The sequence below is a fragment of the Planococcus citri genome, chromosome 2 (genome assembly GCF_950023065.1).
Source record: "Planococcus citri chromosome 2, ihPlaCitr1.1, whole genome shotgun sequence".
In the NCBI taxonomy this organism is placed as follows: domain Eukaryota; kingdom Metazoa; phylum Arthropoda; class Insecta; order Hemiptera; family Pseudococcidae; genus Planococcus; species Planococcus citri.
Window position 1 is genome coordinate 83,569,370 of NC_088678.1, and position 22,529 is coordinate 83,591,898.

General features: G+C 35.2%; 4 protein-coding genes across 5 annotated transcripts; 1 reads left to right on the plus strand and 3 right to left on the minus strand.

The window, feature by feature from the left end:
* Window positions 1–169: 169 nt before the first annotated feature.
* LOC135838091 (uncharacterized) lies at window positions 170–4,026 on the minus strand. The gene is made up of 11 exons (XM_065353656.1): window positions 3,107–4,026; window positions 2,729–3,024; window positions 2,284–2,657; window positions 1,874–2,195; window positions 1,615–1,766; window positions 1,292–1,534; window positions 1,047–1,194; window positions 853–973; window positions 651–764; window positions 506–578; window positions 170–428 (listed from the first exon to the last, which is right to left on the minus strand). Exons 1-11 carry the CDS (start codon window positions 3,834–3,836, stop codon window positions 233–235), a joined length of 2,769 nt encoding a protein of 922 aa, XP_065209728.1. The 5' UTR covers window positions 3,837–4,026; the 3' UTR covers window positions 170–232.
* A 340-nt stretch (window positions 4,027–4,366) lies between these two features.
* Window positions 4,367–5,720, plus strand: LOC135838096 (uncharacterized). Of its 2 annotated transcripts, XR_010557315.1 has the most exons (6): window positions 4,367–4,742; window positions 4,823–4,933; window positions 5,005–5,166; window positions 5,252–5,435; window positions 5,517–5,580; window positions 5,650–5,720. XR_010557315.1 is itself a non-coding variant. In XM_065353663.1 (5 exons), exons 1-4 carry the CDS (start codon window positions 4,594–4,596, stop codon window positions 5,418–5,420), a joined length of 591 nt encoding a protein of 196 aa, XP_065209735.1. In that variant the 5' UTR covers window positions 4,367–4,593; the 3' UTR covers window positions 5,421–5,435; window positions 5,517–5,720. The 2 variants fall into 2 exon arrangements, 1 of the variants encoding a protein (XP_065209735.1); XM_065353663.1 differs by having other exon boundaries at window positions 5,517–5,720.
* A 4,361-nt stretch (window positions 5,721–10,081) lies between these two features.
* Window positions 10,082–15,735, minus strand: LOC135838092 (uncharacterized). The gene is made up of 2 exons (XM_065353657.1): window positions 15,598–15,735; window positions 10,082–12,804 (listed from the first exon to the last, which is right to left on the minus strand). The coding sequence occupies exon 2, from the start codon at window positions 12,760–12,762 to the stop codon at window positions 10,663–10,665; it is 2,100 nt and encodes a 699-aa protein (XP_065209729.1). The 5' UTR covers window positions 12,763–12,804; window positions 15,598–15,735; the 3' UTR covers window positions 10,082–10,662.
* A 1,427-nt stretch (window positions 15,736–17,162) lies between these two features.
* LOC135838094 (uncharacterized) lies at window positions 17,163–21,373 on the minus strand. Its single transcript, XM_065353660.1, has 2 exons — window positions 21,063–21,373; window positions 17,163–19,058 (listed from the first exon to the last, which is right to left on the minus strand). Coding segments are annotated over exons 1-2 (1,893 nt in total). The 5' UTR covers window positions 21,064–21,373; the 3' UTR covers window positions 17,163–17,166.
* Between the last annotated feature and the right edge of the window lie 1,156 nt (window positions 21,374–22,529).

Here is a 22,529-nt window from a genome sequence, read left to right on the forward strand (position 1 = left end):
TTTATGCAATGTACTCGTACATCCAATCACAAGACTCACTTATTCAATCATTCCTCCAGTCTTCTCGGATTTATAGAACGGTATCGTCCAACCATGCAATGCAAATTCTGAGCTCAACAATAACACCAATGAGCATCATTTATCACGCAAAAGAACTAGTAAAATTCCATTTGAAAAAAAAACAACATACAAACCATTTAATATTACATATTGATGACAAAGTAATACCAATTTACGTTGGCCAAATTAATTTACGCAAGTAATTCTTTTTTTCTTCCAAATTTGACAAGTACAATGAATTCCATTCTTGTTTGCTCAACAGCACAACTTCGAAATTCAACATTTCAAGCTGACGAGAAAACAGTTCCAATCTTCCTTTTCCTTTGTAATATTCGGATGGTAAATACGATCTCAAAAGCAAGGCAACCCTATAATAATTAGATAACATAATTTCGAATAAATAGATGTTCTTGCAAGGGTCGATAAAGAAACAGATCTCGCTTACTTTCTCATTTTCGCAGGATCGCAGTCTTTTACATTCGTTGACTCTCCATCTTTGCTCAAATGCAATACCACATCTGCAACATATGAAATGGAAAAGTGAATCTGATAGGTAAATTGAAATGAATTATCGAAAAATAAATATTTACCAATTTTATGGCCATAAGGTGTGGTGTGATTGATATCAATAGCTGTGTTTGCTGTCACTAATGATTTCACAACATCTAATACACTCGTCAAAAAATCATTTCGCTTTGTACGTTCTGAATCAAAAAAATTATGTATCACTCTTTTAAATAGGCAAATGAATAATGTATTAGAAAATAAGTTCAAACTGAAATAATTTTATACCTAATGCGACCACTTCTTGACAATATTTTCCGTGAAACCAGGGAACTTCGCGGTGAGGGTAGTCGATACAGACGATTCTATTCAATTCCATCAATTCTCTTCTCAATTCGTTGGCTTTTCTCTGAAAATAAATTCAAAAATATAGAAGACGAAATACTATAAAATTCAAACTGAAAGCAAACAACAGAACTCACAAAATTTAATTTTAAGAAGCATTTGTCCAACTGCTCTAAAAATGTAATATTGAAAATGTAGTCGCTCCACGAGCTCGGTAGTTCTCGAAAATAGGATAGAGCCACAGCGGATCGAAGGTACAACATTTGAGGTATCGAGTCTTTATCTCTGAAAAAATATCAAAATCGAAATATGTTTTTATACCAACCAAAATCTACTCGTACCTATGTATTCTGTTGAGAAACAAAACAAAAAAAAACTTTACCTATCAATCACCGATGCCCCTATCGAGAGAAGTTGATCGATATTTTTGGGAACAAATCCGAACAAGAAACAGTAATTCAACAAGGAGGCGACTGCGCCACCAAACATGGCATTTTTTTCTTTAATACAATAATCCACCATAACTTGGGTGAATTCTGGTATCAGATATGCGCTGGCTGTGAAATTAAACACACAGTCGCGAATAATTTTCGAATGAATTTGGTCAATTTCAATCTGTCGAAACCTATAGGGAAAAAAATTAAATTCGCTCTATTATTCGACATATTGCTGATCTTCAGAGAAGTTCAAACACCCCTTACCTACCTTTTGCACAGTTCGTCAAAAATTTCCGAAGTCTTAATCCCTTTGGTAAGTATGAAAGAGAAGAGGAATGTGTTCAATCTCTCCACAGTCAAATCTGGATTACATTTCAAATTTTCAAATGTTTTCGCATTAGCAACTGTATTCAAGTAAACCTACGAATATCGCGGAGATTTCACTTAAATTCTTTTCGCTCAGAAGTCAAGAATGAAATTTTTCACGGCGACAGCCAAATACAAGCAAAAGTTGAAGACATACTCACGTGAAAGTGTAGAAATTGATCTAAACCTTGCTGATGTTTCATAAATCTATCATGCGCTATTCTTAGCACTAAAGATAGAAATAATCTATCATAGACGGTCAATCGTGGAAAGTTATCACGTAACTTCTGCCAAACTGCGTCGGTAAAAAAATGAAACGGATTTTTATGGGTTATAGCGAGAATAGTTAAATAGTATTTCGAATAATCCGCAGGGCAGTGGATCTGTTTGTCGTCGTGTAATAAATCAATTATAAACGATACTAGTGACTTTTCAATATATTCATTTCGGAGATTTTTTTGCTGTCCAATTAGGTGGATATATCTATAAAACGAAGGACGACGATAGAAATCAATTGACGATTCTCATCTAATACACAACCAATAGAATATTCCGAGTCAACAATACTAACTTGTGAATGGTCCACAATACATTCTCACGAAGCCGCTCGCCGTTTTGCTGTTTGGCGTGTTTCAATTTGTTGATTACCATAACCCAATACTTGGTTGTAATTTTTCTATCGTATTTTAAATCCGTGTTAAATATCAGCTCGTGGAAATCGGAAAAATGAAGGAAAACATCGCGACTGCAGCTGTTTTTTTCCATACATTTGATCAACGAATTTTTCACATCGGCGCTGTCCATTAATTTCATAGCCGGAAAAAGAGCTTGAAAAACGAAAATGGGAACCGCTGTTTCCGCACTTTCGTTCGTCTTCATCCAATTTTTGGTCGTTTTTTCAATTTCTTGCGCCAGGTCGAACGGTTCTTGCATATTGATAATTTCCTGAAACGCGTACAATATTAAAAATTAAAATCGCATTAATTTCGTAGCAAAAAAGTTCATCATAAACGTACTTTGTGCAGAATGCTCATCTCTGTCGGGCATAGGTAATGTAAATTACCTTTCATGGCCGCCATCAGTCGTTTGACTTCATTAATGTATAAACAATTCCAGTGTTTGAAATTCAAAAATATAATCGCTTTCAAAATTGTTCTTGTTTTTGAAATCAAATCGTCATTTTCATTTTCCGGCTGTAAAATTAAATCTAACTTGGCGATATATTTATTTAAAATATCGGAATTCAATAACGGCACGCATTTTTGGAAACATGCGGTAATGTGACGAAATTCATCGTGATTTTCGCAGACATCTGAAATAAGTGATCTCAAAATTAATCATTATCGTATTTTCAATCGAGTACCTATTGAGAACATTGAAACAAAACGACTCACCTAGCGACTCCAATAGAAAAGGTAGGTACTGACTCATGGTATAGAGCGACCAGATATTGTTTTCTTCCTTAATGGCGATAAAAAAGCGAGTCAAGTTTTGTAATAAGGAAGCTTTATCCAGGTTGAGAAATGAATTCTCGCAAGCGTCAATCAATTTCTTCATCGCAGGTTCGGTGCATTTCACGTTTAATTTCCTTAAATACAGTAAACAACAACTCGACTCGTCCACATTCATCTTCTCGATATTCGATTCGAGTAATGCGAGTAATTTACTAAACGATGGAGAATCTCGCAAATGGCTTATCTTGAGCCCGTCGTCCACGAGAACATTATGAACTGCGTAAAATTTCTGTAAATCTCTGAGGACCAGAACTACTTGGCTCAATTGCTGATGACTAAGAGATTCGTTAGCGTTGATGATACGCACTACTTCTTCGAAATCGTAACAAGATTTCAATTGATTGATTATTTCGTCGTTAGTTTCCGGGTACAGTAGATTTCTGTTGAAATTTGAGGAGTACAACGCGTCTGCTTTGGCGAGTGCTTGGAAGAAATCTTGACTCAGATTTTGAGGAGATTGCTGAGGTTTTGTAGATAGTTGTTTATAGGGGATTTTAAAGTTGGAGTTTCGATTGAAACGGTCCCATTTTCTCGCGTAAGAGCTGAAATGGGTGGTTGTTAGATACCTGTACTTGGAAACTTCCCCACAACAGCTCGATATAAACCGCATATTTGAGTTGCACTTGCACTATAATACAGGTAATTACTTCATGATTGGCTGAGGTGTCGTTGGAAAAAAATTAAGAACTTGCACGTGCAATTATAGACCCTTTACTGTTTCTATTTGCAAGTTGCAATACTTGCAAGTTGCAAAGTTGCAATTGTTGCAATTCGCATTCGCGTGATAAGAAAAATAGGTATACTATAGGTATACTGATAAGAAAAAAGTCTGCCGGCAGCTGTGATGCCAAATGATGCTATTAGTCAAAAATCATGAAGTGTGACAGGTAACCGAATTTCAGATTCCTTTTTTCAATTTTTTAATTTTTTTCAATTATTAATAAATTTTCATCCAAAAAAATGTATTTTCACGTACAAAACTGACTTAACTTGGCTGTTTTTATATTTATAATAACAAATCATTCAAAAAAACGTATTAAAAATGAAATAAAAATGAAAACCGGAACCGGTACGGTACCAAAAAATTGTACCTCCAAGATTTTTGACAACTCCGCAGTCAGCACACGTGCTTTTGCTTTTATCGGAATTTGATAAGAAAAAGTTGAACTTGAAAATTGAAAGTTTATATTATACATTAAAAAGTTATACGAAACGAGATCCACAAGTTCAAAGTTGTATTTTACCTGAAATTCCGAAAACTTCGATATTTCTCCTTCCCAATCAAGTGATGATCTTATGACCGATAGTGATTTTGTATTCTGCAGAAAGCTGTTTTTTCATTCCAGTATAGAATCTTCACCGAATCGATGGATATTTCTAAATTGATCATCAACGTGAATACCTTCACGAAATACTTTTCATCAAACGCTGCTACGTTAAAGTCACTGTTGGGACAGTTGGAAAAATCCATCAATAACGTTCACGATCAACTAGTCTCCCTTTCCATTATAAACGAGTTAGTATATCTGTTTGCTATTTGAATTGTTTGAAATTTCGCAAAAAATCGATTTATGACCGTTTTTCATTGATTTGCAGAGCTCAGCTGCCGCTGAATGTTGTTGAAAAACATCCGTGTCTGAAACAGAGAGTTACAAACTGCGTGTCTACATTGATAGACGAAGAAATCAGCGAGATCGAACGTCACATGTATGTTGAATGATGAATCATATTTCATACGATTTTATTTAAAATTGACTGACGTTTGTTTTGTTATTTAGGCAACTTCTAGAAGAAATTACGACCAATTTGAACAAACACTATAGAAAAATCGAACACAATATGTCGAAATTAAATTGGGAAGAAGTTCCTCAATTTCACGCGTCCGCCTTGATTGAAATAACACGCTGGTCAGAGAAGTGCTCCAAATACTTTCATCTAATGTACGTATCTTTCGATTCCAATACTCGTCGCAAGCTGACAGAAAAGCTTTATTTTAGTCATTTTTTTCATGAAATTTCTTTGCAGATTGTGCAATATTACAAGCGCTGTAAAAATGTTCCATTTGGACGCTTCACTTTCTAGTAAATGGTTTAAGAATACATGCGATTATTCCAGTGAAACCGGAAACCTCATTTTTGATCATCCTGCGGTGGAAATGTTTTCATTAGTCGAGAAAGCCATATTCAATTCCTGAGTTATGTTGGTGCTGGTGAGTTCGAGAGTACAGTTTATTATAATCCTGATTTTTAGCTTAAAGTTTATTTCAATCACGATCCATTTGTTTTTATAGGCTGTGTAGATCCGTTCAAAAATTCATTGAAAGTTAGACCTTTTGGATTGAAATATGTAAAATGGTAAGATATTTTGCCATTACGTATTACGCGCTTACTAGACAATTCATGTTCCAACTTATATGCTCTCAGATCTGTTTTGAAATAAAGAAGAAATCTTGACTGGTGCGTAGTGAGGAAATTTCGATTTCTTATAAACGAAGTACATATTTGAAAATCATGCTGCGCTTCTAAACGAGTTGGAAGTAGAACTCAATTTTTTTCGTGAGAGTACTCAGTTTTGAAAATATTCGGTGTAATTATTCCTTCGGAATAAATTGTGCAGAATTTTCACGAACGAGATCCTTTTTTATTCAATTTTCGTATTTTTATTCTTAAAGAACTACAGATTTTCACCGAAAAAAAAAACTGTGGTCAGTGCTTCGATGGGATCACTTACACGTCTTGGGTAAATCCATTTCAAACTAATAATTCGGCAAACCGAATGGACATTCTCAATTTTCGAAACAAATATTTATTTAAAATTCTGCTGTAAAGAAAGTGTATAATGGATTAGAAGTGACCTTTTATTTTGTTCCTGACACGAATGTTTCATATTTCGATCGGTTCGTTGCCCCGTTTAATTTCAAATTGCTTTGAAAAAAATCATCAGATGACTAGACTCATTCCTACGATGAAAGTTTGTCTCGATTTAATTTTCATTTTTCTACGAGCACCGGATCCTTGATTTTTCAAGATAGGCAACTTGTCGAACAGATGCTGTGATAATATTCAAGTTTAAGCTATTTTTATTTGACTGATACGGTATTTTGGAAAATTGTTCGCAAACTTATTTTTAACCATTTTGTAATTTCCGTAAACAATTTTTTCTACATTTTGAATATGTAATTTGAATATTATACGAAATTTTTATTGTAACGAGTACATTTTTCGTGCAATTCTCTCGAATGAGGGTGAATCGGGATGAAGCAATAAATAGTGTAAAATACTCGAGAGTAGGGATTTGCTGCAGAAATCGTCGTAACATCTTTCCTGACTCTAATATTATGTTCTAACCTTGTTGGAAAGATCACTACGCAATTTAATTAAATTCGTCCAAAATATTCCGTCGATTTTATTGGTACAATCGTACCAGTTCAGAATACCTAAAACGTACTCTTCAGTCAGACATTTTCGATTCGCTGATACAAAACAACTTTACAAGGTGAGTAGGTATAGGTGTAGGTAATCCGTTGATGTTTTGATGATGATTTTTTTTTTGCCATCGTAGTCGTACCATTTCCTTTACTCGTAGGATAAGTAATTGAAAGTTGGCTAAAATAATTGAAACTGTGTATGCATATGCATATTTACGTGTTCGTGTACCTATACCTAGATATATATTTTCAAGAAACACGACCGTGATTATATGCATCGGTCGATCGACAATCGATCTTACAGGCAAGGTAACAGGAAATAAAAATATAGTTTTTTCATTCGAATTGACCGTACCTATATGCACGATGCACACATACGCATACGCGTCTGTGTATATGTAAAATAGATGAGCCCATAAATTAATTTAATGTAATACATCTGCACGCGTACGTGTAATAAATTAACGTCTACGAAATACTCGACTCGAATACCTATTACTTGTATAGGGTATGTGTGTTTTTCGTTTTTAATTTAATTTTGTCTTTGAGATGAAAAAAATACCGCTTCTCATCATCGTCGTGATATAGATTACTACGGTTATGGGTTTTTTCGTTATTTCATCGCTAAATTTAAGGTTACGAATCAAGCCTTAACGCGGTCATTATTAATAAATAGCGTCAAAAAAATGACACGTACGTTTTTATAAATTATGATAAAACGTACAGCAAAAAAGCCTAGAATAAGCGCACATTGGTGAAAAAAATGATCATTATTATTCCCGGGATTATTTAAGAATTATGTGCATTATAATGCGACTTAATCTTATTCATCATTACTTTTACACCTGTCTGAAATATTTCGAAATTAATTTCTGTAGTTTTATGTTTTAATTAAATCGGATGGGCACGTTGACACGACGACGGTTGAAAATTGCTTTCCTGCATGTAAATTGTAAACATTGCAATTTTCTTTAGAAATTCATTCGTCATACTATTTTTGATGTTCGTAAATAGTGGAGCTTTTTTTTCCACGAAAAATTATTCCTTAGTAACGAGTAGGTATTTCGTGCGAGCAACGAAAACGATTCATCGCCTAAGTACTTATAGTAATTCCTATTATTCGGATAATTTGTTGAAATTAGCTAATGAATAGGTTTTATCCAGTTGTACCTATTATTTGCTCGTAATGATGATTATTCTTATCCGACAGAAAATTTAATTTCGGTGTAATTACTCGTGTTAGTACCGTATGTAAATAATGCGATTCATCGTAACTTGTACACTTATGTGCTTCTGCTTACCTTTTGTTGCATTAATTTAGTAGTTTAGTCCGTCTTAATTCATTCTCTTCGATAAAAAATTCTTAGCTGAAAAACACGTACCTAGGTATGTGCTTACCTAATTATTGTTAAGTATTGCGATTGTCTGCTGTTTGACGCTATTACCTACAAACTTCAAGTTGAAATGAAGATCGATTTTGCTACATTATGAAGAAATTATGAACGGAAATGACTTTTCAAATTAATAATTGGTGCATCCTTATCTTCATTATTTGAAAACAGCGATAGTATAGAAACGCAGATTCTTCCGTTTCTTTTGCAAGAAGAAAAACTGAAGAATTTGTATGATTTGAATAATTTCTTCGCCTTTGTGATCATTTTCATTAGAAAATCATTAAATTGGCAAAAACTAGACTCGTCTTACAGTTACATCATAGATTCTGTAAAGTGCGAAGGTACTCCACACTACATATATATATTCACCGTGAAGAGGTCGAATATTTTCAGTCCATCGATTGATAGCAAGGCTGTTATATTTCTTTTCTGGCACTTGGCATATGAATGCGATTATACTCTTCCAAGGGTGTTGGTGTACACTAACTCGCTATCAAATACTCGTTAGGTACAAAAAAAAATCACGAAAATCTGTCTGACAAATTAAACTTAGTTAGTCCAAATGTAAAAATACCTAGTTACTTTTTTTGTGGTCCAAAATTTCATATGTTTCCAAACATTGTTGCGACTAAGAAGTTGTACTACAGTCCGACCTCACTAAGTGGCACTTATGTAAGTGGAAAACCTCTATAAGTGGAACAAAATTCGTTTCCCTAGCACTTCCCTATCTAAACCTATGTTAAAGAAACCTTCATAAATGGAAATGGAACCTATATAAGTGGAATTTTGTTTTGAGTAGCCGAACCTCTGAAACTGGAATGTTACTTTCGTTTTACCTTTATAAGTGGAATTATTTTCCTTCTTACCTCAGTGGAATTTTGATTGGAGTAGCAGAACCTCTGTAACTGAATGTTACTTTCGTTTTACCTCTATTAGTGAAATTCCTTTCCTTCTTATCTCCAAAGGTGCTGTTATGATAAATGCTTCAGTTGAAGAGGTAAGAAGGAAAGGAATTTCACTAATAGAGGTAAAACGAAAGTAACATTTCAGTTACAGAGGTTCTGCTACTCAAAACAAATAAAACCTCTATTACTGGAATTCCAATTTGTTCAACCTGTATAACTGAAACCTACTTTAGTGGAAAACCTATATAAGTGGAAAAAAATCTGTTTCCCTTAGGCTTCCACTTAGCGAGGTCGGACTGTAGTAGGTACAAAAGTAAGAATTTTGAATCTTCAGCTACACGAGTTTGTTTTGTTTCATCTTCTGGAGAAGTTTTAATGCTCCGGAAAAAAAGTTCAGCATTTTGCTAAAGGTTTCAGACCAGCTCCAAAATGGTTACAATCGAGGACAACTTCTGTAAAAAATATCAAATGAGCTACAAACTTCGAATAATGTGATATAGATCGATTTGAAAATAGGAAAATTTTTGGACTAGGGAACGTAAGTGAGTAGGAATAGGTATAGGAATTTTACTGTTGAGATAACTGGGGTGAGTTTATATAGGAAATAATAACCTACCTATATCAACATAAATTAATGCTCTAATAATATGGAGATAGCTTTCGAGTAATCTCAAACCAAAACAGGGGAACATATCTATTTACAAGGTAGACAGAGTCTACAATCATAAACCATTTTCGGACAATGTCCTAGTTTTATCTAACTCGAATTGTAATTAAAAATTACATACATTTTAATTCTAAGAATAAAATGAGATGGTCACATATTGAAATCTTTCACTAGATTATCTTATTTGAAAACTAGGCGAATTAAATCCTTAACTGGATTATCTAAATTGCAAGCTTAAGAAAAAACCATCTCCTTGATTATCTAATTAATAAGTTGCGACTACAATTCTTAGCTGAATTATATAGTAGCCTAGTTTGAGAAAGCCCTAAATACTGCCCGGAACTATGGCATGAGGAGTTACCTCAGCCTAGCCGGTTTGCTCGAATTAAGAACTTACTCCATTTGATGCATACTCAGGAACTAAAGTTGAAAATAAATCATTTGAAATAATTCGAACTCGTGTACCGAAATATTACACCATTTAATAATTGAAAAAAGAATGTTCACTTATTACATTATCAAAAAGATAAAATACATTCGAACAAACACGTTCATATACTCGAATTACCGAAAATATACTGACGTTAGGTAGGTAAGTACCTAACGTCATAAGCTATCAATTTTCCCACCTATGATTTTAACCTTGAAGAGGATCGTCGAATTTATGCCAATGTAATTGCCTAACTATTTCTATTTAGGCATCCTTACATGACATAAACTCTCCCCCCGACAAAGAGAAAATCGATAGGAGGGGAAAATTGACACTATACAAAAATTTTGAAACAAAAACATTCTATCTAATAATACATCAAACATTCGGTTAACAACATATTTACATTTTTATCAAAAAGATACAACTAAACGAGTACAAAATCAAAAAGATATGAAAAACGATTAATAACCGGAAAAACACATCATCCAAAAAACAAAAATACACGACAACTACAAAAAGTTAGTACATAGATTCAAAACATAACCGAAAATCGATACAAATCACTCGAGTACTAAACGAAGAAAAAATCTAAACCATTACATTTCTTTGATTATCGACTGCCACGAGTCTGCTTAATTAAATATCTTTCTATCGGCTGAAATTCGAATTGTAGTTGGTCTCGAGTCATTAAGCTTAAACTCCTCATTATGCCAATTGATCGAACTTCAGGAATCTTGACTTTACATCGAGCTGATCGAGACAGGGGATTTTGAGGAGGTCCACTCAGGTTGAGAATTACCGTTGATGGATCGTAACTAATGATGTACGGTTCAAGTTGCTGCCGGCCAATTATTACAGTACCATGGTGAGCTTCATGTTTCCTACGAGTTTGGAAATCCACCACATGACACTTAATACTGTGGGTTTCATTGACGTGAAAATGAATATCCGGTGTCAACTTTATCGGCACGTCAGTGGTTCTTCGCGATACCAATCGGAATTCATCTAGCCAAGGCACGTATATCGCTTTGGCATGATCGAGCACCTCAAAGTTGAAAGAGACGTACGGATCGAAGAAAGTCAAAGCAGCATCGTTGACCAGAGACACTTCGAGGGTAGGATCGAAAATAATTTCCAAATTGTCGTTATGTATCTTCCCCAAAATCGTCAATAAGAAATTAAAACTCGAGTCGCGATTATATGACCATATCGGTGGTACAACGTGAATTGCTGGAAAAATCTCATTTTTGAACGTACGTCTAACCAGGTTCAAATGATTCCGCCAAGCTACAGCTTCTATGTGAATTCGAGGCCATTCGAATGTCTGCCTTTGTCTATACAAATGGTAACGAGGTATGACTATTTTAAAATGCACGTATGTTCCTCTCGTCATCGCATTCCACAACCTTAAATAATGGTTCGGGAAGTCTCGGTCGGATGGATTCCAGTTGATTGTAATTCGTTGATATTCGGCTGGGAAGTTATGTGGAATGTAGTGTACAATTTCGCAAATTGGAATTAATTCACGATCCACCAAGTCATTTGAAAAAATCTGTGGTCCATCGATTTCACCGTAATTCAAATTTGGGAATCTCGCAGAGAGGTATTTTGGCGATGGTTGAATTGGAACAGCTGCAGGTACTCGAATTGGATCATCCGTATTGGTAGTTTCATCATTAGTCGATTTTGATTGCGAAAAAGAAGTAGTAGGCTGACTTGACGTAGAGGCGACCGGTTTGATGGATAATTCTTTATTCGCTTTAAACTTTGCCACTACTTCGTCAATGGTCATGGTACTCGAAATTGGTGCGTGTGAAGGAGGTAGGAGCTTCGTACTATTCTCAGGAATTTTGACAGCTGGTATACTCGAGTGTTCTTTCTCTATAGCCGACTTTTTCGGATTTGGAATACCTTCATCGGGACTCTTGAGTTGGTTTACTACTTTTCCATCACATCGTGTTAATTTGACTTGTAATTCACGAACGCAGCGCTGATCATTGGTGACGGTGACCTTCAAATTATCGATTTTTTGGCAAGTTTTATTCAGGAGCTCGATTACTTCTTCAGACTCAGAGTCAGTGACAAAATCCTCGTCACAATAGTCGTCGTAATCACCGGGTTTTGTATCTTCCGCAAATTCTACTTTTTTCTTCTCTTTGCTGTTCGTTTCAGGTGAGTCTACCGGATATTCAATTGCGAGCATTTTGGCTGGAATTTCGGGTTGCAAATTGGATACTGATTCGGTTGAATTATCCGCTCCATGACTTACGTTCGAACTCGTAGGCTCTGGATTCGGCGTTACGCCGTTTACAGACGGTTTCCAGAGGGTTTTAATTGAATCATCGATGAAACTCGCAAGACCCAAAATCTCGAACGTGACAGATGATATAAAATTCGAATAAGCAGGAACGTCTGAAGTTAGGATCGGTTTTAACTCCTCAAATTCTCCGGCGGCGAGTGACATTGCGATGAAATCACGTATATAGAGTTCGATGCGATGGAATTCACTTTCTACGTAGACTTGTTCGATATCGGCAGCTAACTTCATCTGTGCAATAGCATTGCGTATTTTGTATTCAATTGGGCAGTCGACTTTGGCGAAGATCATTCGTAGACGGCGATTTTGGTTCGAACGCGTAAACAAAACTCGAGTCTCAAGATTCTCTGGCATACATTCGAAATCACTGTAGCTTTCTTTCGTCGTCTTCATCGGATGAACATGATTCCGATTACAAATCGAATACGCTTTATTCTGTGAACATAAAAATATTTACAAATGTACAGGTTAGAATAATTCTAGGAGGCTTGTAACGATTTACAATCTATTCAATTTACAAATAAGATAAAATAAAAGAGAGACAAGAAAGAAGACTCAGACAAGAAGGCAAAGACTCCTATTCTTTTGGTGGATGCTTTATATCATCAGTTGTGTGGTCATATTTTTTTAGATGTCGAATATTCTCTCGTATTATATGACCTGGTCGATTTTCGTCTTCTAGTTCATATACGTTAATGAAAGGTTTCTTAATTATTTTATAAGGACCTTTCCATTGATGACATAACTTTGCAGCGACACCTTTAGCTTTTGATGATCTTGGATGATTTCGTACAAAGACTCGTTCACCTTTCTCCAAAATAATAGGCTTACGATATCGACTAAAATAATCGAGTTTTCGGTCTCGATCTTTTTTCATATTTTCTTGAATCTTTTGAAGAATATTTGATGGTAAAACTCGCTTTTTTACAATGTCAACCAATGGATCTGGAACTAATCTTCTCTTCACAGCTTCAAAGGGTATATAACCTGTTACAGTACTTTCTGTATAATTAAGTTTCTTTTCAATATCAGGCAATATTTGAAACCATGATTTTTGTTTGTCACTTAAATATTTCCTGATACTTGAACCAACAGTACTCATAATTCTTTCAGCTGGATTGCTATTTGGAGTATAACGTGACGTATATCGAACTTTAACATTCATATTTTTCCAATAATCTCGCCAATAATTTGAAGAAAACTGAGGTCCATTATCACTGAGCACAATTTTCGGAATTCCAAATTCATTCATCCATATTTTAACTTTTTCGATCAAGTTAGTTGAGTTATTGGCTTTAATCGGGTACAATCGAACATATTTTGTAAAATGGTCTTCTACTACGAAAATAGTATCACATCCAGCTGTACTAGGAGGTAGTGGACCAAAATTATCAACGCAAATCATTTGATTGAAATACTCTGAAGTTATAGATTGAATTGGTCCATATAATCGAGTTGAAGTTTTTTGAGAAACTTGGCAGGAAATACATTCGTTCACGAACTGATATACCTGAGTAGTCATTCCAGGCCAATCAAAATGACGTCGTATTATCTTAATTAACTTGGTAATTCCAACATGGCCGTATTCGTAGTGATAGTGTTGGATGACTTCACGTTGTAAACTTTTGGGAATAAATATTCTCCAATCATAATCATTTTGGTTCTGATACACTACTAATTTCAATTTATCATCAACTCGAGTTTTTTCTGGAAATTTCAAAATGTAATGACGTACTACATCATCATTATTTTGAACAGCTCGAAGACGTCGAAATTCAGTATATAAACACTTTGGTGGTACATAGTCAAATAGAAACACCGTGAAATTCTTATCATTTTCAGTGATATTGAAAGAATACCTTGAGAGGAAATCTGCGATCGAATTTTCACATCCAGAAATATGTTGAATATTCACTCTGAAGTTATCTAGGTATAATAACCATTTCATAATCCTATTTGGTAATAATTCATTTTTCTTCAAATAGGTTACAGCGATATTATCTGTATATAAGTTTACTTCATTTCCAGCTAATAGGTAGTAATTTTTGGCTAATAAATGTACCACTGCTAGTAACTCGAGTTCCATCACTGAATAGGATTTTTCATATCCTTTCAAAACTCGAGATGTAAAGGCAATTGGCATCATCCAATCAGTTTCATCTGCTCGAATTGGTTGCATAACTACTCCTGCGATAGCCTTCGTTGAAGCATCGGTATAAACGTAAAAAGGCTTTGTAAAGTCTGGATATGCTAACAACGTTTCTTTCGCCAATTCTTTCTTCAATAACTCGAAATGCGCAATATTTTCTTTCGTCCAAACAAATCCACCTTTATCAGTTGTCATCGCATAAAGGGGAGCGCAGAGTAGACTGATTCTGGGCATGTACTCTCGGTAGTATTGAAACATGCCCAAGAATTGCTGGAGGCTTTTTACGTCTTTTGGAAGCTCAAAATTCAGTATAGGCTCGATTTTTTCGGGATCCACCTGGACTCCCTCATCAGAGAAAATCATTCCAAGGTATTTAATTTTACGACGACACCATTGCGTTTTTCGAAGATTGAGTGTCATTCCAGCGGCTTTTACTTTTTCTAGGAATATTCGAATGTGTTCAAGATGCTCTTCAATTGTTCTTGAATATATGATAACATCATCGACGTATACGCCTGTGAATTCTTCACATCCACGAAGTACCAATCGTAATGCATATACGAATGCTGCGAGACTATCCTCAGTACCAAATCCCACAACGGTCATGACGAAAGGAATACCGTCAATGGTAAATGATAGCACGCATTGTTGGTCTTCAGCAAGTTTAATTTGTAGAAAGCCATTGTTGAAATCGAAAATTGTGAAGTATTTCATGTCCTTGAACTTCATACGCATGTGGTTAATATTCGGAGGTTCAGTCGAATGTCTCAAAATAAATTCATTCAAAGGACGACCATCTAGGCAAATTCGCACTTTACCGCCACCTTTATCGACAAAAACGAGACCTAACTTATAAGGAGATTGACGTTCTACTACTTTACCCTCTTTTTTCCATTTTCTTATAATTTCGGCTACACCATCTTCATATCTATGAGGAATCGGTCGAGTCTTACACCATACTTTATGAGGTGGTGGCAATTTATTACCAACGAATGCAAATCTATGTTCATAACAATTGCATAATCCTATCCTATTCTCAAAAGGCTCACAATTGTTATAGATATGTTTACGCAACGTACCTTTATGCTTAGTTGAGAGCTCGGTGCCTTCAACTGCTTCTTCTATTTTGTACTGCAGTTCTGTCTCGATAACGTAAGCTGGATTCTCACTGATCGAAAATATTTCTTCAGGTTTCATCAATGTAATGAACTGGACCTCTTTGAGTGGCTTCTGTTTAGGATCTTTGTTTAACTCGAAATTAGCTGGATTTTTGTCAGCATCTTTGTAAGGAATTTTAAACGTTCTATTTTGCATAATCGTAACATTCGGATCCGTGACTTCGACGTAATTACCAGCGGTATGGATTACCATTTCGAATTCGCTCATTAAATTTCTGCCAATAATTAAGGGAGTATTCAGATCTTTCACAACGAATACTTGGATATTGTAAACTCCCTTTTGTGGCTTTTGGCATGGAAAACTCATTGGTACGTATGCCATTTTGTTGATCTTCGGATGAGATTTCGTTGCGGCCAAAGAGAATTTTTGTCCCATCCCTTCAGCTCGAACTTCGCTTTTCCTCAACTCCGGGTACTCAGCTACTATGCGTTCGAATACATTTTCATTCATCAGTACGTGGGAGCACCCATTATCAAGCAATGCATCTACATCGATTTTGCCAAACTGGACAGTAATTTTCGGCGATACATCTTTGTTTTTATACTCGATCTCGATAGGATTTAAGACATCAATTATGCTATCGTTCAAATTGAATGAAACTGGCTGATCACTTTTTCCATAAGTTCCATCGAGTAGATTATCGCGTTCTTTTGATTCTTTGTCTCTTTTTGGAAATAAATTTACTTTGCAATATTTCTTGAAAAAACTACACATTTCGTAATGCAGTTTGCTAAGTTCACAATATTTCCATTTTGCATAACCAGGTAATTTCGAACTCGATTTTCCGCTATCATATAATTCTCCTTTAGGTTCATAGAGAATTTTGCCTTCAGCGACGTACTTGAACCATTTATTTTCAGAAGGAACCAGTTCATTTCTTTTAACAAATGGTGAAAAAGCATTCCAAAAAAGACATTTTTCTTGATTTCGAGTTGTAAAATAAATAGTTTTATTTATTTCCTCAAGAACATCCCAATAATCTTTTGTTGGTGTAGGAAAGTTTATCGGAGGAATCAACGCTAATACGATATTTGGTATTTGATAATAATCTCTAAGTTTTGATACAAGTTTATTCAACTCATTCTGGAACATTGAACTGTCGAATTTCTTAAAAATCGATTCTTGCAAACCCAGATGAACTAAAGCGTGATCAGTTCCAAAAGGAATATCGAATGTTTTTTCTTCAAGCAATTCATTAGCTCTTTTCGCTGTTAATGAATCACCAACTAACAAATATTCTTCTTCTTCTTTTGTGATGTTGGTATTCTCGTGGAATTGTAAGAATTTGAACATTTGTTGACTGCCAATATATAATACACCTCCATTAAAAAGAAATACTTTTTCTTTTTTAGGTATTTCTGGAACAACTGGAGGTATCACTGGAATATCTTTTTTGTTAATAATCGCAGCCTGATGAGAAGAGGTCGACTTTGATCGATTTGAGGTAGCACCGCGACCGTTGGTGTTACCTAATTCAAGTTTAAATCATCGATCGATATTTCAATTTCATTACATTCGAATTCTTCGTCAAAATTTGGAGGATTTTCGACATCGTAATCTTTGATATTTTTATTCGCGTCGACGTAACAAACTGAAACTCCTTCTTCTTTCATATCGATTTCATTAACACTGCCAACTGCTTTGAATCGAGCTTTCCCATCACGATCAGTACGCTTAAAAATTTGACCTTTATCAAATTTCTCAAAGGGATTAAATTTCTTTGATCGATTATCACTAGAACTACTAGTTCTATTCGAGCTACTTGAACGAGAATCGTCATTAGTTGAAGACGATGAGCCAGATTTTTTCATCTTACTAATTAATGGTTTTACAGCTTGGTGGTAATATATAGAAGCGTCCATATCTTTTTTATTTGATATTTCACCATCTTCCATTTCACGAATTTCTTCGATAATATCTTCAATAGTATCACTGGCCGTGCATTCTTTAAAAATTTCGCGATACTCTGGTCCAATTTTAGTCAACAAAACTTGTACGATCCATTTTGCTGTGACTGAGGTATTCCACCTCATTCTTCTCAACCAAAATGTAGAAAAGTCGACGACGCTTTGTTGAGGTTTCTTCTTGTCTTTCTCGAAATTTCGGATATCTCGTTGCTGATTATTGATTGTTGAGAATTGCTTTACTAACTTTATAGCATTCTCGTGCCATGGACCGTCAAATTTTATGGCTTTTTTGTAATTCAATAATTCGGCATGTGACAAGAAAAAATCGAGTGCTAGATTATACTCCTTGTTTGTTCGTACAAGTTGTCGGATTTCATTCTCGAACTCAATTAAAAATTCCTCGACAGTTCTATGATCATCTGAAGCTTTCCAAGGAGTAACTCGAGCTCCTTCACAAATCACTTTGATCGATTTATTACTAGCTGAATTATCAGTACTCGAAAATTCCACTTCATCAATTATTAGTAATGATCTCGAGCCAGGAATCCCAATCTCAAACTCTTCTTGTTTGACGTTCAAATTAAAATTCCGTTGTGGAATTGTAATACAAGTTGGTTGTGGAACAAAATCTCGACCTCCTGCTGAACTTCGATTTGGTTTGTTATGTATAGCAAATTGCATAGCTACAGATTCAGACATTCTTTCATTCGTTATTTCTAAAGCATCAATTAATTGTGCTGCAGACACATTATTCGAATTCTGTGATGTTCCTGCTTCATCAGCACCGGGTAGCAACGATAATCGTTTACGATTAATCTCTTCTAACTCCTTTTGTCTTTGTTTCAATCGAGCATTTTCAGCAATCACGGCTTCGTATTCTTGCTGAGTATGAGACATTTCTGCTGGTTGATATGTCTCGTCGAATACTTCGTTATCTTCCGGTGGAATATCGACTGGAATTCGTATCACGTCACTACTCGTAGAATCGTGCGTTTTTTGCGAGCGTGGACGAAATTTCGATTTAGTTTCTTTATAGAAACCTACTGGCAATTTCTTTGGTCGCAATTCACGTTCGGGGAAAAATATTTTGGCTCGTCGACGTTCTTTCTTCTCGGCTGAATTTAAATCGAGTTGTTCCGAAGAAGTAGATAAAGATGATGAATTCGAAATTGTTCGAGCTCGATGGTATTTTATATAACCGTCGGAAAATTCAGGATTGTAAACAGTTTCGTTGAACTGGTCTCGAAAACCACTTAATTCTTTATCTATCGAACTATCTGCTTCGTTGGATGTAGTTGTAGTATCGATTTTGTCGTTTGGACTGATAGACAACTCAAGTACAAAACTATCAGATATCGAATACTGGAGAACTGCAGGGTCAGTATAATGAATACTAACAGACGGAGATTTCGTATCTTCGTTGATCTGGATCACAGGCTCTTCTTCGTTATTCACTATGGAGAATAATCAGTAAGTACAAACTCGAGCGTTTACACCGACTTGTTCTGGGCAGTATTTTCCTAACTATCTCTAAAATCCCTAACTGAACTATTTCCCTACTTCAATCAAGGCGATGGTCTAACACAAATATTTTAAAACTAAAACTAATCTAAATTGTCCAAAAACACCTTACGTTGCATGAAAAATTCCGAAAGGGATTCATTACCACGTCAGGCGCCAGGTTACATTTTACATAACCAATTTTGGCAAGTAAAATGCCTTTGGACAACTACACAACACAATAATAGTATAGAAAAATCAAATTCAAACGGTTTCTAAATCTTTACCTCTACAAACGCCATGATAATCGTAATGATAAAAATTCCCACGTATACAACAGGATAGGATTGATGGAAAATAATTGAATTCGACACAATCTCGCGAAATACTCGAACCACACTTCACTTCAAAGAAACGAATACAATTAAAGATTTACTCTCAAAAGTTCGAAATCGATCGCAAGCACATTACTCGAATTAAATTTCAAATCAAAATCAAAAAACCGCATAAAATATAAACAAATTACATACGAAGACGAGATGTTTACATTACAAAAGCTAGACAAATACTTAGTAGTAAAACTCAATGTTGCGATCGTTGGAGACTAGAAAGATAAGAAATATAAAATGGCGATCTAATACAATAGAGAAACGAATGCGTACGATTCTGAGAATTTAGTCAACACGATGTTGATTCCTCTATACTCATATTTTTTTTTTTTTTTTTTTTTTTTCGATGAATTTTATTAGAAAAACATAAACTTAAAGCTAAGGCGTATTTCTTATACACGGGTACTCGAAAATACGCGGGAGAGGGGAATTTAATTTCGTGGCCTTTACCAAAATCCTTCCTAGCCAAGGCTATACAAAGTAATGTATTTAAAACTACATGTATAAGCGTGTTTTATTATACGTAGTATGATGATCGATTTCTGGTACTTTGTCGATGAGGTACAGATGATTTGAATTATACGTGTCGTTATCTAGTTTGATTCTGGTACTCGAATGCTGGTACTTTACAAAGTTGGTACAACGAAAAGACTTGTATAATTATCGTTGCTTTCTGCTTGATGTTAAATACACTCTCTCACAAACTAGTTCCCTAAGTAGATAGGTACCTACCTATTCAGTACCTATCCACATGCGGACCGTACTTCACTATCAGGCGAGAGTGTCTCACAATGGAATATAGATAACGCGAGTTATAATTCTATTATCGGCCATATTTTATTACTCGAAACCTATCTTCATGCCTACATTTTGAACACATGTTCGAAGATGAATTTTGACACAAAAAATTTCGAAATTTAAATTTTTGATAGGATTAATTAATACCTATTAAACACACTAAGCCCTAGCCCCACGTTGGGCGCCAAATTAATTTATGTGATATAGATCGATTTGAAAATAGGAAAATTTTTGGACTAGGGAACGTAAGTGAGTAGGAATAGGTATAGGAATTTTACTGTTGAGATAACTGGGGTGAGTTTATATAGGAAATAATAACCTACCTATATCAACATAAATTAATGCTCTAATAATATGGAGATAGCTTTCGAGTAATCTCAAACCAAAACAGGGGAACATATCTATTTACAAGGTAGACAGAGTCTACAATCATAAACCATTTTCGGACAATGTCCTAGTTTTATCTAACTCGAATTGTAATTAAAAATTACATACATTTTAATTCTAAGAATAAAATGAGATGGTCACATATTGAAATCTTTCACTAGATTATCTTATTTGAAAACTAGGCGAATTAAATCCTTAACTGGATTATCTAAATTGCAAGCTTAAGAAAAAACCATCTCCTTGATTATCTAATTAATAAGTTGCGACTACAATTCTTAGCTGAATTATATAGTAGCCTAGTTTGAGAAAGCCCTAAATACTGCCCGGAACTATGGCATGAGGAGTTACCTCAGCCTAGCCGGTTTGCTCGAATTAAGAACTTACTCCATTTGATGCATACTCAGGAACTAAAGTTGAAAATAAATCATTTGAAATAATTCGAACTCGTGTACCGAAATATTACACCATTTAATAATTGAAAAAAGAATGTTCACTTATTACATTATCAAAAAGATAAAATACATTCGAACAAACACGTTCATATACTCGAATTACCGAAAATATACTGACGTTAGGTAGGTAAGTACCTAACGTCATAAGCTATCAATTTTCCCACCTATGATTTTAACCTTGAAGAGGATCGTCGAATTTATGCCAATGTAATTGCCTAACTATTTCTATTTAGGCATCCTTACATGACAATAAGATCACATAAAACGTAGTTAAAATATGTTAAAAGGACTTTTAAAACATTATAAAAAACGGTAACATCAATTTGAAATAATCAAAACTGATAAAATGTTTTTAAAGTTTGCCAAAATTCAGCGAAAATGGCATTTGACCTAGAGGGTCCAAATTCTCACAGTACAATGGGAAGATGTACCCAAAGTGCCTTCTGCATGTTTCAACCTTCCAACCTCATTATTACAGAAAGGTCATTTTTTTGGAGGGGCATAATATGACCTCAAATAGATGACAACTGACAAGGGTCCAAAATCATACCATTGGTCAGTACTCTCATTATGTGATCAACATATCCAAATTTCAGCTTCCTAGGGCATCCCCGCCCCATTTAAGGTGGGAAAAACCACATTTGACCCCAATTTTTGACCCCCTCACCCCTAAAATTGATCTAGAAAATCCAAATTTTCAGCATACAATGGGAGAGTGCCCCATGAGTGATTACTGCAGGCTTCAACCTTCCAACCCTATTTGACCTCTCTCCAGGGTCAAAAAGTGGATTTTTGGTCTATTTTACGTGTTTTTCAATTTTTCAGATAGCCTATACAGCCCCTCCAAATTGACCTAGAGGGTCCAAATTCTCACAGTACAATGGGAAGATGTACCCAAAGTGCCTTCTGCATGTTTCAACCTTCCAACCCCATTATTACAGAAAGGTCATTTTTTTGGAGGGGCATAATATGACCTCAAATAGATGAGAAGGGTCCAAAATCATACCGTTGGTCAGTACCCTCATTGTGATCAACATATCAAAATTTCAGCTTCGTAGGTCATCCCCACCCCAATTAAGGTGGGGAAAACCACATTTGACCCCAGTTTTTGACCCCCTCGCCCCTAAAATGGATCTATAAGGTCCAAATTTTCAGAATACAATGGAAGGGTGCCCCATGAGTGATAATTGCAGGTTTCAACCTTCCAACCCTATTTGACCTTTCTCCAGGGTCAAAAAAGTGTTTTTTTTGCTATTTTACGTGTTTTTCAATTTTTTAGACAGCCTGTATAGCACCTCCAAATTGACCTAGAGGGTCCAAATTTTCACAATACAATGGGAGGGTGTACCCGAAGTGCCTTTTGCAGGTTTCAACCTTCCAACCCTATTTGACCTCTCTC

Excerpts from the sequence above, each read along its gene's own strand:
- LOC135838096 (XM_065353663.1), top strand. The coding sequence starts at position 4,594 with ATGGATATTTCTAAATTGATCATCAACGTGAATACCTTCACGAAATAC. Across the intron at positions 4,743-4,822 it reads TCCCTTTCCATTATAAACGA|AGCTCAGCTGCCGCTGAATG; the intron begins GTTAGTATATCT and ends ATTGATTTGCAG. Across the intron at positions 4,934-5,004 it reads AGCGAGATCGAACGTCACAT|GCAACTTCTAGAAGAAATTA; the intron begins GTATGTTGAATG and ends TTTGTTATTTAG.
- LOC135838092 (XM_065353657.1), bottom strand. The coding sequence starts at position 12,762 with ATGAAGACGACGAAAGAAAGCTACAGTGATTTCGAATGTATGCCAGAG.
- LOC135838091 (XM_065353656.1), bottom strand. The coding sequence starts at position 3,836 with ATGCGGTTTATATCGAGCTGTTGTGGGGAAGTTTCCAAGTACAGGTAT. Across the intron at positions 2,658-2,728 it reads AGATGAGCATTCTGCACAAA|GAAATTATCAATATGCAAGA; the intron begins GTACGTTTATGA and ends TACGCGTTTCAG. Across the intron at positions 1,195-1,291 it reads GGGGCATCGGTGATTGATAG|AGATAAAGACTCGATACCTC; the intron begins GTAAAGTTTTTT and ends ATATTTTTTCAG.